This window comes from Meleagris gallopavo, chromosome 2 (genome assembly GCF_000146605.3).
Source record: "Meleagris gallopavo isolate NT-WF06-2002-E0010 breed Aviagen turkey brand Nicholas breeding stock chromosome 2, Turkey_5.1, whole genome shotgun sequence".
Lineage (NCBI taxonomy): Eukaryota > Metazoa > Chordata > Aves > Galliformes > Phasianidae > Meleagris > Meleagris gallopavo.
Genome location: NC_015012.2, coordinates 7,916,440 through 7,933,582, shown reverse-complemented (window position 1 = coordinate 7,933,582; position 17,143 = coordinate 7,916,440). Strand labels below are relative to the sequence as shown.

The 17,143-nt window shown below is 41.8% G+C and overlaps 1 protein-coding gene across 1 annotated transcript; it reads right to left on the bottom strand.

Moving 5' to 3' along the window:
- Positions 1 to 12,688: 12,688 nt before the first annotated feature.
- On the bottom strand, positions 12,689 to 17,138 carry TMEM17 (transmembrane protein 17; the record flags this gene model as incomplete). Its single annotated transcript, XM_010706512.1, has 4 exons — positions 12,689 to 13,393; positions 13,806 to 13,919; positions 14,173 to 14,276; positions 17,069 to 17,138. Coding segments are annotated over 4 exons (594 nt in total), but the record flags the coding sequence as incomplete, so codon positions are not given.
- Between the last annotated feature and the right edge of the window lie 5 nt (positions 17,139 to 17,143).

The following is a 17,143-nucleotide window of genomic DNA, read 5'->3' as shown; positions in this document are numbered from 1 at the left end:
CAGGGGCAAAATTAATATTGCACTTGCTGTTGGGAAATGAACTTTCTCAGCCTCATGAGAAATTGGGCAGTAAAAACTGGGAAAGATGCAGATCAGTCTTTCCTGCATTGAGCCCCTCTCCTTGGAACTCGTCCTGTACCAAACCAGGGCCCAGGCATGATCTGGCAGAGAATCTTCTCCCTTCTTCCCCTCTCAGCTCTGCTACAGTGCCCTTCAGGTTGGGTGTGCTCCTCCGTCTGCACTGTGGGGAAGCCCAGGGAGAAAACTTCCTTGTACATGGTCTCATTGTTTTGTCCAGCACAAGGTGGTTTCTGGTCATGTTCCTTGGCATTCTTGCTCAAGGGGAGGATGTGCCCCCTGCTTTTCTCTTTTGTTGTTGCATGTATCTGTGATATAGTGAATGCAAATTGTTCAAAAGAAAAATCTGGTCTAGGCTGTGCTATTCCCAGCCCTGTCTGTAGTAGCTGCATGGTTAATAAGCAGATTGCAAAGAGTTATGTTACTGCAGAGTGCAGCTGGGACTTCTGGCAGTTACATGAAATTATCATCGTGCTCTTAATGTCTCAGCCCTGCTCCAGCTGGGATGTATATCCTTGGTGATACTGTGTTGCACCACAGCGGTCATAAACCTGTGGGCAGAGCTGGTGCTTCCTCCTAAGCTCACAGTGGGGCAGCATGAACCCAGGGGCATGGGCAAGAATGAAGGCATGAGGATAGATGTCTGTGTGCTGCAAAAGGCACCTGCTCTGCCAAAATCTTCCTCATCTGCAGTGGAGTGAATTAATAGACAATAAAACGAGGCAAAAAGTAAATCTGCTGGGTCTGTAAATCTGAATTCTTGCATTGCAGGCTGGGATTGACTGGAAGCTATTCTGCTTCTGCCATCCAAAATGGATTTGTCATCTCTCTGTGCAGCACTGGGCTAGCTCACAGCCCTGGGCCATATGAAATGACACGCTCAGTGGATTTATGGGCTGTGAGGCACGATTTTTTTTGCAGTAGGAACCGTTCCCTCATGCATTATCAGTGATCTATTGCAGAGTGTGCAGAGGTTTGGGAGAGCCTGTGATTAACTTGGAAGCAGGGAGGTGTCCTGTGGGGAGCAATGGGGAATGTCAGCTGATTTTTTTCATTAAATAGAGTCACTGAGCCCTGGTTGAACTCATTCTTCCAAAACGCTTCAAGCTTTGAAGCAGGTAGGGGAAGGCCTCATCTGGCTGTAGAGCTCAGATCTGAATTGCAGGGCTGGGGGAGAAGACATGGAGGCATTTCCTGACGGGGCATCCTTTACCTTTTCCCCATCATCTGCCTGACCAGAAAAGCCAGCAAAAAGAGATCTGCTTGACCCTGCAGTGGCAATGACTGGCACCTCAGTGAAAGTGAGAAAAATAACAAGAAGCAATGTAAGAGGGCTGCTTGCTTGGAGGTACAGACTGAGCTGTGCATGGAAAGGTTCCAGCCCCCAACACCACAGGCTTCCAGTGCATCTCCTTTGCTTGCACTGCAGAAGGCAGAAATAAAAACAAAGGATGAAACCCAAGAGAAAAGGCAATATTGCTGTTTTTCAAAAATGCAGCCCACTGCGGGACTGGGAGGGTGATGGAAAGGTTTGGGGAGGCTCCTGGATGAAAAGCTTTAGGATTGGCATGACTTAAAGAGGAAAGAAACAACAGGCTGTGGGAGTGATAATATGCATCAAACTGGCTTCTCTCATGCTGCTGGAATGAGGGGATGAAAAGTAATCTGAAAAAGCAAACCTTAAACTCATAACAGAAATGCTCTTTTTCAATTGTGTGTAATGGGGCGGTGGAGCTCACTGGCAGCAGATGTAGCTGAGAGCAACTTCTGCGTGCCCCAATGGTTCTTAGCATGGACAGCGGACATAGAAAGCTTCCTGCTTCAGGCCACAGATCTCAGGATTTGGGAAGAGGATTCTTTACATAATAGAGCAAACCACAGGAGGCTGGTGGGGTCAACGCTGGCACCTACAGGAAGCAGGAAGGTGGCCAAATTACCAGAAAATGGAGGGAGGATGTTGCTTTATCTGCAGGAACATTACAGCTTTGCATCCGAAGCAGATTTGGAGCTGAGCTTTCCATGAAGCCACCACGTGGTTTGGGCTTGTCGATGGGTGGTGATGAAGGAGGAAGGCTGCAACATGCAGCTGAGAATCATCGTGCTACAATGTGTGGTGGATGTGCTGGGCATAGATACGTCTGCAGCAGCTTAAATTAACTAGGCAGCGTAGAGTAATGAAGCCTGCTCAGCTGCAAAAAGAGGGTGCCCTTCTGCTATATATCTAAAAACCTGTTCTCCTCTCTCCTGTGTCTTCATCAGCAAGAGATGCTCCCCACCTCACTCTGTAGCTATCACATTACAGCACACGAGAGTTTGATTTCTTCATTAGCACTGCTGCCACGTACCTGGTTATTACCTGCAGGTGTGTGTGTGCAAGCACAGGGTCTGCTGGGATGCAGTAGAGCAGCTTGCTTTGTGATGGTGAGGAGTGCTGTCTAAACAGTGAGATTTCCTGGAAGGAGGCAGTGCACACTGTGAGTTGGGATTGTTCCCGGAGCATCTTAACTTGTAAGTGATTAACTGTTAATTATTATGCTATAAATTATTTAATATATGAGTACTCTTCACAGCATCTATTGTACCCTATGACATCTGTGTGAAATACATGTAATTACTGATACAGAGATGAAATTATAGTTCTTCCACCAAATTCTTGCACAGCCACTGGTGCTGGGTGCTGCAGGCAGTGCAACCATGTGCCGCTTTGTCTCCACATCCAGTGGTCCTTCTGAGTTACTCCATAAGCTTCCACAGAGAGTTCAGGTGGAACACCTCCCCTACGAGGACAGGCTGTGAGAGCTGGAGCTGTGCAGCCTAGAGAAGAGAAGACTCTGGGGAGACCTGGGAGTGGCCTTTCAAAATCTAAAGGGGGGGCTGTAAGAAGGAAAGGGACAGACTCTTCAGCAGGGTCTGTTGTGACAGGACAAGGGGAAATGGTTTCAAACTAAAAGAGGGGAGGATTTAGATTGGAAGTAGGGATGCTTTTTACAGTAAGGGTGGCGAGACACTGGCACAGGTCATCCAGAGATGTGGTAGATGCCCCATCCTTGGAGACATCCATGTCAGGCTGGATAGTGCTCTGAGCACCTGATGGAGCTGTGGGTGTCCCTGCTTGCTGCAGGAGTGTTGGACTAGATAGCCTTTAAAGGTCCCTTCCATCTCAAAAGATTTTACGATTCTCTGAAACGCTGCCCTACCAATGTGGCCCTATGAGCTGAACAACCTACACACTAAGCTCTTTGTAGCTGGATTAAAAAAAAAATCTCTTTCAAAACATCCTGGTTTTATCCCAATTTTGTTTTTAAATACTTCTGCTTTTTAAAGCTTTAATAGTTAAAGCCATAAGGAAGGGCACGTTCTCCTGGTAGGGTACTTGAGTTCAAGATGTTTCTCCTGTGACCTAACTTTGTTTACAGCCCTGAAGAGGGAGAGGAGGAGTCTCTTGACTGAGATCACCAAAATATTTGTGCTGGTATGTGTGTTTTAGATCTGCCCTTGAAATTATTCAAACTAATTGCAGCTTGAATTGCTGTGGGTATTTGAGATCTAATTTTCCCCCCAGTTCTTGCTGGCCTGGCTTGCAGTAATTTTCTGTGGACCTGTGTAATCCTGGGTTTGGATGTTTTTCAGCTGTTTTGGGGGGTATGTAGTGCTCTAGGTTTGCTTAGACGCAGAAGGGGAAGCAGGGATGGAGAACACAGCAGGAGAACATTTGCATGTTGCTGAATGCTTAATAAGTGCACCAGCTTAAACTTATTTAAGAGGTTTTCTAAAATATCGAGTCTAAATGCTTCTCTTAAGGGTTGGCTGCACATCTGAAGATATGTTGCAGTAAAAATGTGGTTCATAGTGTTAAGTATAGTGGGATTTTGGTCTCAGTTTCCACACTAAAACCACTTAATCGCTGTGACAGCGTGCACTGTTATTTGAAGACTTTGATGTTCAACTCGTGTACGTCCCCCAGCCCTTGCCCTGCAATGGGGCTGCAGCACAGTTTGCAATGTCACTAACTCTTAGTGCTCTGGAGACAATGCTAGTTTAGATTGGGGAAAAGACCTGACAGGGCTTCCAGGGTGCAACCTGGGAGCTTTAAAAGAGGTCAGATTGCATTTTCTGGGGGTGGTACTCAAAGCTTTTTAGAAATGGAAGATGCCAGCCTCCCACCTACACTGTGATAAACTAGAGAGTTTTGAAAAGGGCTTTTTGTTCTGTTTGCTAGTTGATGTGCTGCTTAAAGTCCAGGTCTATGTGCTCTTGATTTCTCCCAGCTGTAGAGGAGGAGAAAAATAATACCTTTCCTATCCTAACCAGCTGATGGTATGCTAAATTACACCCACGCACTCTGCCTCTCCCCATTGACTGGTCTGGATGCAGGCTGCTTTCCATTTTCAGAGGAATAAAGAAGCCTGGGATAGTGATTTCAGGTGACCCAGGAAGGCTCAGCAGCAATAAAACCCAGTCCACTGAAACTGAGTGCTTGCTCTCCCGTCACAGCTTCCTGATGCACTGTAAGGGATCAGGAAGCTATCAGCAAGGATAATGAGCCCCAGATAGTACAACAGGGATTTCTCACATTGCTAGCAAGAGAAAATGCTGGCCTGCCCCTCTGCTGGCAGAAAACAGGATTGAAGGTATTTCCAACAATTGTTTTTCTTCTGAACAGTTCCAGGCAACAGCATCTATGTAAGTGTACACTGCTAACAGCAAAGCCAATGCTTTGATTTTCATTAGTTTTCAAGGCATACTGATGCAGCAGCAGAAAAAAGGAGACCATAAGAATTGCTCAGAATACAGCTTTGAAAAGCGCTGTTCACATGTTTAACACATCAAAACCATACAGAACTGAGAGCAGGAGCAAACTAGATGTTAGATGGCCTGTGGGATATTAATGATATATATTAAATGGGTGCTAACCAACAGTGCTGTCACAGCAAAGCTGTGAGTGTTGGCATATTGCACCCAAGCTGAGACACCAAACCAGTTTTATGTGACTGTTCTGCAGATGAACAGCATAGGGTTTTCTGTAGGGCTGAACCCCATGTGCCTGGAAAAGTGTCTAATTCCCACATAACATGGGGAATGCTGTATAATGAATTGTTTTTTCATGTGGGATGGTGATCTGATGGCATACAATGGGAACTGTGGCATGTGGCAAGCAGGGCTGGCTCAAAGGTCTTCCAGTGTTTGGAGGAGAACAGTCCATTGGCCTTCAGACCCATGCTGACACTTATTTACCAGCTCAGAAGAGAAGTGTCTCCAAATGCTGTGCGATTTCTCTAAGCTTACTGACCCTCTAGCAATGAAGGGGAAATTATTTGTCATCTAATCACTTATTTAGGCGGGTGATGGGCAGAACTTTTACCTGACTGAGATGTTCAAAGGAGGGTGGCCTTTCTGCTCTGGTCATGATGCTCAGCTGTAAATCTGGCAGTTGCAGTGTCAGGCCGCTGGGAGAAGTCCACCTGATTTCTCACTCAGGTGGGATGGTGCACCTCCTCAGCTGCATGTGCTTGCTCTGGTTTTGCATTCATTTTGCAGTAGTAGCATGAAAGTAAGTTTGATGCAGAGGTCCTGCTCTAGCTCCTGTCACAGCTGGTGACCGTGCAGGGCTAGAATATTGGCAACTGGCTGCAAGCCAGCATTAAAACATTCAAGCTGCTGGCTGCCTGATTAACTGCCAGCAATAGAGCCTCAGCAGCCTACAACAGTGGCAGCTGGCCATACGGTGAAATTAAAAACACAAACAAACCCTTCCCTGGATCCCCATGAGAGTCCATCTTTTTGTCGGAGTTTTAATACCAGTTAATATTCTTATTGACAGGGCAACAGCATCAGTGTTTGCATGTGTGCCAAGGAGCCCCTCCAGTCCCAAAGCTGCCTTGTGCTGGGGAGTGGCTTTGGGATGAGAGCAATGAGCACTCAGCAAGGCGGGTGGGAACTTGCTGGCAAAAGAGCAAGTAAGAGCTGTCCTGCTGCTCCCTTGCCTTTCTGAACCAGCATCAGTCCTTTAGCAACATACAATTAAAAGCTATACTGAGAAACGTGAACATGGCCAAATGTGTTGCAGGTAATGTTTAGGACAAAATTATCCAGAACATTCTAAACAATCCTTTGCAGACTATTCCTCACTTATTTTTATTTCTCAAACTCCCCTTGTAACTGTGTATTTCATGCTTAGTGTTTCTAGGAAAAAAAAAAAAAAGTATATCAATATTCAATAACAAAGTAATCCAGAGCTCTCCTTTATTTAAGTCTTCAGTATCCTAAAACGATCTTAATGCAATAACTGAGGTTTTTATTGTGTCACATTTCATCATTGCTGACTGCAGCCAGCCTGGCTAATCCTTTTGCTGCTGCCTTATTGGTATTTTCATAATACACTGTTTTCCATTCTACTTTCATGACTTTTAGGACTTTTTATTCTTCCCTAGTTGGAAGAAATTTGCAGCTGCACTCTGTGCTTGTTCAGACTGACAGGTGATCGCACACAAAGACAGGGAGGTAGTTAAAATTGGGTAGAGAGCCTCTGCATAGGTGTTAAGGGATAAACAAATAAAGTGGATGACATTGTGGGATTTGCTATAGGCCACCCAGCCAGGATGACAGCAACAAGCAATTATTCTCTAAGAAAGTAAGGGATATCTCTAGATCGGCTGCTCTTGTCCTTCTGGGTGACTTCAACCTGCTTTCCTGGGGCATAAATTACAACTGATTCTTTTCTCCTAAGAAAGAATGCCCAAAAGTATTGTTTTTAATTGTCAGTTCCTGCTACACACCCAGGAGCAGGGAGTCAAGACAATCATGATGATGTCGCTTCTTTGATTTTTTTAATAATTCCTATTACTAGACAAGAGTTCATTTGTGTATGTAGTTGAAATGCTCATTTCCTTGCTTTTATTCTTACTACAGTTCTGTGTATCTTGTGTAGAGGTAGAATTTTTTTCTGTTTGGAGATTATACACATACATGTTTTCTGGCACAATGGTAATTCAGTGGCTACTAGAATGAGACCTCTTATTTCTTTTGGTGTCATTAGTTTTTAAAAAAACTTGAAATCTGCGGGCAGGGTTGCCATCCACTAGATCAGGTACATGATCAGGTAGCTCTGGATCCCATCCAGCCTGGGCAGCTTGTGCTAGTGCCCCACCACCTTCCAAATTTCATCCTAGTATCTAATCTAAATCTCCAATCTTTTAGTTTAAAATTGTTCCCTCTTGTCCCATTGCTATCAGACCACATAAAAAGTCAGTTTCCCTCCTCCTCCTTATAAGCTCTCCTCCAGTACTGGCAGGCCACAATAAGGTAGTCTCTCCAGAGCCTTCACCTCTCCAGGCTGAACAAACAAAGCTCCCTCAACTTTTTTTTTTCTCCATAGGAGAGGTTCTTCAGCATTCTGATCATCATCTTGGCCTTTCTCTAGACCAACTCCAACAGCTCCATGTCTTTCTTGTGCTGGGAGCTCCAGACCTGGATGCAGTGCTCCAGATGGGGCCTCACAAAGGCTGAGCAGAGGGACACAATTCTCTCCCTTGCCCTTTGCCCTCTTGCTACCCCTCTGCTCATGCAGCCCAGGATACTGTTGTGCTTTCAGGCTGCAAGTTCATGTTGCTGGCTCATGTCCAGCTTTTCATCTACCGGAACCCCCAAGCCCTTCTCCACAGGACTTCTCGATGAATTCTTCTCCCAGTCTCTATGCATCTGGGATTGTCTTGACTTTGTCTGTGGCCTTGTTGAATCTCACTAGGTTCGCATGGGCCACTTTTCCAACTTGTCCAGGTCCCTCTGGATGGCATCCCTTCCTTCTATTGTATCCACTGCACCACTAAGCTCGGTGTCATTAGCAAACTTACTGAAGATATACTCAAACCCACTGTCTGTGTCTTTGATGAAGATGTTGAAGAGCACCAGTCCCAAGACTCACCCCTAGGGGACGTGACTCATGACCGACCTTCACTGGGATGTAGAGCTGTTGACCACAACCCTCTGGTTGTGACCATCCAACCAATTCTTAAACTGAATAGTCCACCCTTCAAAGCCATATTTTTTTTAGTTTAGAGACAAGTAATCATTGCCAGGTGTCAAAATTGAGTAGTGGTTCTTTTAGGTGTGACACAGCGACTGAGCATGCTTATTCCCATCACATGCCCTTCAACGTGGCAGACCACAGTGGTTCACCAGGCTAACCCCACTGCTCGTTCTTCAAACAGGAGATGGACCACATTGTCAGTCCGGAATGATCCGTATCAGTCACAAGCTGGAGTTTCCTCTTTAAGCAACTGAGTACTAGTAGTTGCATGGAAAAGGACAGGCTGTTCAAAGCTCCAGCCTACCACAGACTTTCTTGTTGTGAAGTTATATGAAATAAATTCCCCTGGTATTTGCAGTATGAGTGACTGGGTACGAGTATATCCAATGTTCTTTTCACCTTAATGAATTCAGCTTAGGGCGTGGCTTGAGTAAACTGAGACAGGGTAATTAAACAAGGTTCAAACATTTTTGCTTGCATTTTTGATTTGGAAATAGCACGGCTGTACAAATGTGAATAGAGAAGGGTCTTTTCTATCCCTTAAAGAAAAACAGTGGCTTCTTTCATAGACTGCAGGAATCTCTTCCCTAGCACTGGATGCTCAAGGGAAGTCACTAATACTTCCTCAATCTACCTGGGAAGCCATAGGTTTTAGCACAGTCATTTTTGTAGCTGTCTGCCAGATTTGTTCTGCTTTTCTCTGTGGTTTCCCTGTTATATATGCTATATATAATATATATATATATGTTATATATATTTCCCTGCTCATATTTCTTGGCTAGTATATGCTTCCCAAACGTGATATTTCTATTACCTTCAAATCTTGGATCATCTGAAGTAGAAGGTGTTTTTCATAACAAGCGTAACTTGTATTTATTCAGTGAACATGGATTTGCTTCCTGTAAGCTCCTGCTTAGCTTGTGGAATAACGTTTCTCCTGAACCCTGTAAGATTTCAAGACAGTAATTCAGCACATTTGTTTCCTTTTAATACATTCTCTGCTCTTTCAGAGGCATTTAATATCAGTATATTCATTTTCCCCATGTTTCTTGAACCTATTTATTGTTAGATTTTTTTCTTGGCCTTATCAGTTGACCCTTATATAGTGATTTACCTGCCTCCTATAGAAGACCTCTTTATTGTTTTTATCTGCCATCTGATCTTTTCCTAGAGAAGCAAAATTTGTTTTTCAAAATAAATGATGTCTGAAGCCTTACCTAGCTATCAAATATTACTGTTGACTATCTTAACAGACTGAGTAATGGTGCCGATTCTACCAGCTTCATTAACTGTTTAAATGTAGATTAAAGCTAACTCCATTCTAGTTCATAAGAGACAATGGCAAGAGTGAAATGTATGATTAGAGTGAATTATAGAAAGGTCATTGCTGCATCCTTTCTTCTACAAACTGTCTGGTTTTATCAAATTTCCCTTATCTCAAGTCTGCCTTATCAGATCTGCCTAAGCAAGGTACATAAGTGAAGCTTCTTCCAAATTTAATTTCCCTTTCTCAGAAGTCCAGCCTACTATTTAAAAAAATAATAATAATCCTTTTACAATGTCCATTTCTGACAAGGAATACACTCTGACTCTCAGCAGCAATGCCCTTGAATGAAAATAATCCATCTTCAAATTGATCAGTAATCTAAAAATAGAATTTTTAAGGCAATATGCTGGTACTTCATCTTTAGTTAAAGGAAGAATGTCAGTACAAATTTCCTTTCAAGCTGTCTGTTGACCTTTCCTAACAGTAAACTTGCTGAAGTAATATAAATGCAGGGTTTAGTTCTTCACAGATTTCTGCCATTCAAAGATCTCCCTAGCGAAGGGGAACATACTGATAGTTATTTAGATTATTAAAAAAACAATAGTGGCTCTCTGCGCAAATTGCAATGCGACAAAAAGGTGCTATTGTACAGCTTACTTTCAAAACTTTCTAGATGCTATTCAGCTTTATGATGAACTTACACTGCAGTTTCCAATGTTCTTAAGCTTTCTCCCTTTCATAGAGGAGAAAAAAAAAACACTGAAAACCTTTGCTTCCCAACGACCTGCTTTGCTGCATTTTAAATCCTCCCATTCTACTCATGAGTGCTTTGCACTACAAGATGGATACGTGCTTCCTATTATGGGCTAACAAAGCTCTTCATAGTTACCTGAGTAACTAAAAGAAGACTATGAAGGACTCTTAGCCTTCCTGCAACACCCCTTGGAAGTTCTCCTGTACTTGTCACTGCTTCCAGTTTGTTCTGGCAACTATTTCTAATCTTCATGAAGCTTTTTTATTTTTCTTTAAGACATAAATGCCATTATTGTTTCTGTGTTCCTGATGCATAGAAGTTCCTCCCTTTATATGCAGTGTGTAAGCACCTTCTGTAGAAGTTTTCTTTTTCTCCTCCTCATGTATGTCATTGTTTTTCAATATGTTTATTGGAAGTTTCTGAAACTTGCTTTTTTCATGTCTGAAATCTGGCTGTGCTACAAGTAACTAGTGTATTTTCTGCTTATATTAAGACTCACCAGTTCCTGTGAAATTTAGCACCTGAAGGGAAAGTTTCATTGCAAGTCCTCATTCACTACTTTGTCTTCCTGAGTGCTACTGTAATTTTCTTCTCCTGCCTCTGGGAAGTGGGAGTGGGAAATTCGTGGAAAAATTGCAGCTGTAGACTCAGAATGTGACTTTTCAGGTAGTGGCAGGCTGGCTTCATAATTGAATGTTTAAGCTGGTAATGGAATTTAAAAAAAGACTACCAGGTTTGCTATGAAACCTGAGTGGTGACAGTGTGGAGGTCTTGGATTTATCAAGTATGTTGCTGAAGTTTTATATCCTGGACTGGTTTGTACCTTCAGCATTTCCAGGCAAATCTAACAGTTGGTCTGAATGCTGTTATCTGTGTCAGCACATCAATATTCTGTTTCTCTCTCCAGCAGAGGGGTGTGTATCCATTTATCTTTGGCTCCGGTAATCATCTTGCATGGCAGCTGATCTTCCAAGCCTATGGTTTCCTTATCACTAAAAGCAAGGATTTTGAATCCTTGCAGCCTTAGCCCTGGAGACCAGTTCCTTTTTGTCAATATTAGTAAACGGCTGAATTTTTTTCAGCCCTATCATGTTGTATGTGATGTATTTGGTGTCAAAAGCCTTCCCACTCATTACACTCTTACCTTAGAATAAATTTAAACTTCTTACGATGATACCGGAGAAAAAACAGAATGTGGCATTCTCTAGTGCAGGCAAGAGATTCGAATACTATAGGTGCATCACTCTGTCTCTTCAGATCTTAGTTTACTGCACGTAGGTGCACGTAAGGAAAAGATGCTGCTTTCTGGAAGGCACTGAAAACTAGCAGTGCTCAACTGTCCCGCTGTGCTGTTAATCTGTACTTCTGTAACACTCAGATATTCTTACTGGTGGAGCTGAGCTCCTTGGAGGTCTGCACTCTATCCTCTATAGAGAAAGGCAGTCTCTGGAGTCATTCCCATCGTACTGCATCAGGAGGAGACTGAATGTCTACAGAACACTAAGACATTTGAGTTACACTCTACAGTTATTGGGGAAAAATAAGCTCCAAGGTTTATGATACTTCTGTTTGGGCTGTTAGGATCTGTTATGTTGCTATCTGTTATTGTAATGGATCCTACAAGTTTCTCCTATACCTCATCAGCCCTGGCCTCAGTACTCTGCAGCAATGTAACTGATATGAAAATATGCACAAATATTCCCACTGCATCGGTTAGGAATGTCTTTACAAGGAGTTTCTAATGCTCTTTTTCTGCACAACAGCCAATTCTGCTGTTGGTAGAAGCATTTTGTTTAAAAACGAAGGGGTATGTGCCTTGATAGTATATAGTCTACAATAACAAAATAAGAAAAGGAAATTCAATAGAATGAGTTGTACGTTCACTCATGCATTGAAACAAAGAGTTCTGGCATAAAACAAAGTGCAACGCTTTCTTTTTTCACAAAGGTTCTATGAGCTTTAAGTATACTCTGCCTTTTTCACATCAGACTTCTTTACCTTTCTTCAAGCAATCTGGATGTTTGTGCCAGCTCTGAAAATTGCTTACTTTTGTCCTACTGAAAACTAAGGATTCAGATGAAAAATGTATTTTATTTTTCCCTCCTTGACAGAAAAAAATGAGCATTCAGTGATTACTGAAACTGAAGAAGATAGTCTAGACATCAATACAAATAGAAATGAGAGAACTGTGGCATATGTAGTGTCCTGTAAGAAACAGTCAGTGACATAAACCTATTTTTTAATGTCTATAATTTCACTACATCTGACTTATCGAATTTTCTGTCTGAGAAAACTGCACTGTTCATTTTGAATGGCTTGAGAGTTAAAACTCCAGCTAAGCCAAAGAGGAGAGTGCAGGAATTTTGAGCAAAAGAATACTTTCAAAACTCCACCCTAGTTTATTAATAAGGAATTCCTAGTGCTGGAATTATCTGGAGGACTGCCTCAAGCTGTAGTCTCTCATCACTGGCACACCTACTTTTTTTCTAGGCTTCAAGATTCTTGCTTGTTTTTGCTTAACTACATATCTATAGCATCTGGAAGAATAGACAAAAAACTGATGTAAATGCAAACATACAAAAAGGATTTATTGTAAACAAAATATGTCTGTGTGCAAACAGTTAGGAAAATAGATTTCTGTTCTTTAGAAATGGCATGTGACTTTTTAAAATGTAAAACCCACCAAACCTACCCTGTAGGTGCTTTACCCAGTAACAGTGTGCAAATTAATTGGTCCGCTCAGCAACTTACATCATTGGCTTTGATTTTTCTTGCAGAGTGGAGCTCAACTCTGAGGTTTAATGTTGGCACTTACGGTCTATTTCTTAATGTCTCTGAAGTAGAAATATAGATAATGATCCAAGAAAATGGAACAGAGTTGTAGCATCATAAGGCCTGCTTCTGTTAGTGTCTCAGGCACTAAATGCTTGATCCCCAGCACAAAGTTGTTGTATGAAGCTCCTCAGCATGGGCCCATAGTAGCCATGGGAAGTATATTTTCTTCTTTACTCGGGCCATAACGATGACGCACGGGGTGTTCCTCTAGCCTGTCAAATTCATTAAGGTGGAAGTGAGTTGCCAGTTTGTTTACCATTCTTTTCAGGGTGACAAAGGCTGCAATAACTTGGAAGATGAGGAAGAGGGCAAAGATGATATTAACTGATCTTTCCAATGGCTGAATTTTCAGACCTTCATTAAATAGCAAGAAGAGAATTACAGGTAACTGCAGAAGGAGAGTCAGGAGCCAAAACCCAGCCAGCTCAGGGACCTGTAACAGGGAGACATCACCATCTGAAAACCGGCAGTTAGAGATGAGGGGAAAAAAAACCAGGGGAACTAAAGTTTGTAGAGAAAACCATTTTTTAAAAATAAATCTTCCAAAAGCCAGAACATAATGTGAAATGGCAAAATGAGATGGTTTTATCTTTCCATATAATGTGTTTTTAACAGAAATTGTATCTTAAAAAACAGTTTTAAGGAGTGACAGTGGTCACCTCTGAGGGAGAAATCCACAAAAGTTAATGGAAGATGATGCCAAGGTAATAGAAGGTAAACGATATCACTCAGAAATAACCATCTAATCAACATAAATCTCTCAGATGAACTGGTAGATTGCTTTATTTATGCTCAATTGTAAAAAGCTCTCCTCTACAAATTAAAATGTACATATGGTAACTTACCTTCTCCTGCAGGTTGCCCATGTATCCCAGGTAGAGTCGAATGACCTCTATTAGAGAAGTCAGGATCATGACTGTGACCAGGATGAATTTGTAGTAATCTGACAAGACTGGATACTAGAAGGAAGAAAAGAGTAAGAGCTTCTGCCATTCTTCTTCATAACATGAACACACTGTTAAATGAACACACTGTATGCTACTGTAAGTTGACAGTGCTATATCAGCTTTCAAATGTTCTTGAGACTCCAGTTTCAAAGATTCCCCCAAACAAACCTACTAAATTCTAACTCCAGTGAGCTCCATTTCTGTACTGGGGGGTTTTGATAAGAAAATTTACACTTACAAATCATTATTTTCCTTCAGGACTCACCTTCAGCTGGAGCATAACAACTGTGCTGAGCCACCAAAATGGGAAAAAGTAAACGCTGAAATAGAGGGACATCTGTAGTGGTAAACTGGAAAGTATTTCATTATCTGCAGATAAAGAGAAGTCTTTATCACTCCTAGTTTGTTCCATATCTTCCTTCAGTAACTGACAGAAAGTTTGTGCTCCTTCTTAGCTTCAAGGAGGGCATTAACACTTCTCAGTCAAATTAACTGTTAAAAGTATTTTTTTTAATCTATCTCATTTTAGGCTATATTATTTCCTACCATCTAATAAAACTTCCAGTTCACATGATACAGAATTTTTATCATAAATTCAAGTTGAGAGTCTGACTGTGGAGTAAGCCATGAAATATCAGATAGTCAATAACTTGACTGATAGGCTCAGCTCAAGTACTGCTGTATACTGATACTGCAGAAATAGGAAGTGCTAATTTTATTGTTGTTCTTAAGAGGATGGTCAGAGTTTAGATGAGTACATATTGGATTATCTTCATTTTGTAGATGACCTTCCTGAGCAGGGACTTAATACTAGATTCCAGGCATATAATGCCCATCTTATTTTCTGAGTCTTTAAATAAACACGGATAAAAGTAACATTGCAAGAAACCTGTAATTGTTTTAGATGTTGATTAAAGAATTTCATATATGTGTCAAGCTAAAACTCGTCCTTTAAAGAATGGTAAGAACAAAATATGTTGATACAATGAAGAAAACAGCAAACAGAATTTAAAGCAGAATTCAGTGTGTAGAATTTAATCATAGTTTTAAAAGATCAAACTGAAAACAAGGAAAAATTTTAAGGGCATTTCAATTCAATGGTTCATTTTTAACAAACCATTTATTGTCATATTAACTAATAAGTTTATATTACAACAAATTTACTTCAATTACCAACAGACCTACTTCTTACATTTTCCTCAAGTGAAGTCTGTGGGTATATCTTCACTTGGTACCATCTAAGCATGTTTAGAAAGTATTCACTGTGACCTGCTTTGTATTCAAGTCTTATTTCCCTGTCTGTCATGATGATATTCAATAGGACCTTAGTCCAACAGCCACGTTTTTCCTTCCAAACTCAGAACCACCCCTCTTCTGACACTGTCTTCTCTTTCTGTACCAATTATTTCCATACCTGTTTTTGTTCCATCTCAGCCTGGCATTCCTGTTTCCAGTTCAGACACATGCATCCAGGTACAATCTGTTCCAGAAGTCTTTATGCCAGATGCAGGAGCATTTATTCAGGGTAGTTACTAGACTAGATGGGAGGGGAGGAGTATTTGGGAATAGAACTGGGACAGACCTTAGGGACAGGGTGTGAGGGGCAGGTATTGATTAAACTGAAATAGAAAGTGCAAGAAAACCAGTATCTATTTTTAATGATCCCGTTTTTAAGCATCAACACTTTGCTACATCTACAAAGGAATGAAAATCTATAGGTACTTCAAAAACAATTTTACTGTCTGTCTAAATTTATTTCAGCTCTCCTAACAAATCAGTCTGTGGACTTGTGAGGACACTCAGATACAATTTTAAAAGATGTTGGACCAGGCTTTGAGCAACTGATCTAGCTGTTTGTTGTAGGAGAGTTGGACTAGATGACCTTTAAAGGTCCCTTCCAACTCCAAGGATGCTATGATTCTAGTTTCATCTTTCAAAAAAACAAGACCATCCAATCGCAAGTAATGTTGTTTCTTCTCTGTATATAATACGTTTTAAATGAAATTGCAATGCTTTGTAGCCATATTTAAAAAGAGAAAAGCCAAGAGTTCTAATTTAAATTGTGATGATGAAAATATTGAGGTACATTAAAGGTTGAATTGACCCAGCATTGGTATTTTTCATTTCTGCTCAAGTTTTAAAATTGTCTTTTGAATGAATGCATAGAAATACAAGCAAATTATAACTCATCTTAAGTTGAACTTGTGCTTACTTTCTAGAATAGCAAAAATACAGGGAAAGACTGTATTGCACTGGCAAATTTGATGCAACTCCCTAAACTATGTGAGTGTGAACTTTAGACTTGAATGCCTGACCTCAAAGAAATTCATGATACATTTGCCATTGCTTTCAATAAGCTGAGGCTTCTCATAAGAACTTCAACAAAGGAAGCCTGAAATGACTGAAAGAGCAGCTGTTCTAGGAGCCTAGAGAATGTTTCAGTGTTGTCTGATACACAAAATGAGGAACTGATATGTATGCTAGCAGTGTAGCTATGCTGGCACAACAACATAGTGAGTGCTCCTGTCTTGAAATGACTTTAATCACGCTGGAATGGATTTATCAGTTGAAATTCATGTTAACCTCCATGAGCATAACCTGCCTATGCAGACAGTTTATTTCTATGGCTCCCGTCACTGCAAAGGAATAAAACTGCAAAGAAATAAAACTGTGGGCTGTTTGCAGGTTTCCCTGGCAACAGGACTAAGGAAAAACTCTCATTTCTTATGGATATGGATTATGTCCGCAAGGATGGTCCTTTTAGACTTGGACGAGGGAGGAGAAAGCAGGTACGTTGCAATCTGAGTTTCTGCTACTTAAGTGCAGCTTATGGGTACAGCTCTTCAAGCACTGCAGTCCGTCCTCACTGTGTGGGCTGCTGAGCTCAAAGCAGCAACTTAGTTCTTCTATTTGCTCTTGGTGTTCTCTAAAACTACGTATGCTTTTAGTTCTGGTGGTCTGGCAGCCTAACGCCGGACTAACAAAGGACTTTACCCGTAATGCTTTATGCAAACGCACACGCTTTTAAACCACAGCGCGCCCCGCCCTGACGGCCGCCAGGTGACCGTTGGCGCCGCCATCTTGGCTCCTGGAAGGGCTCCGCTCCCCCGCCCCGGCTGCTCCCGCCGCCATTTTTGTTGCTGGCGGGCGGCCGCGCTTACCTGCGCGCTCGCTGGGGTACTGCGGGCCGGCGCGGCGGCTGTCGGTGAAAACGGTGCGGCTGAAGGAGCCCAGCC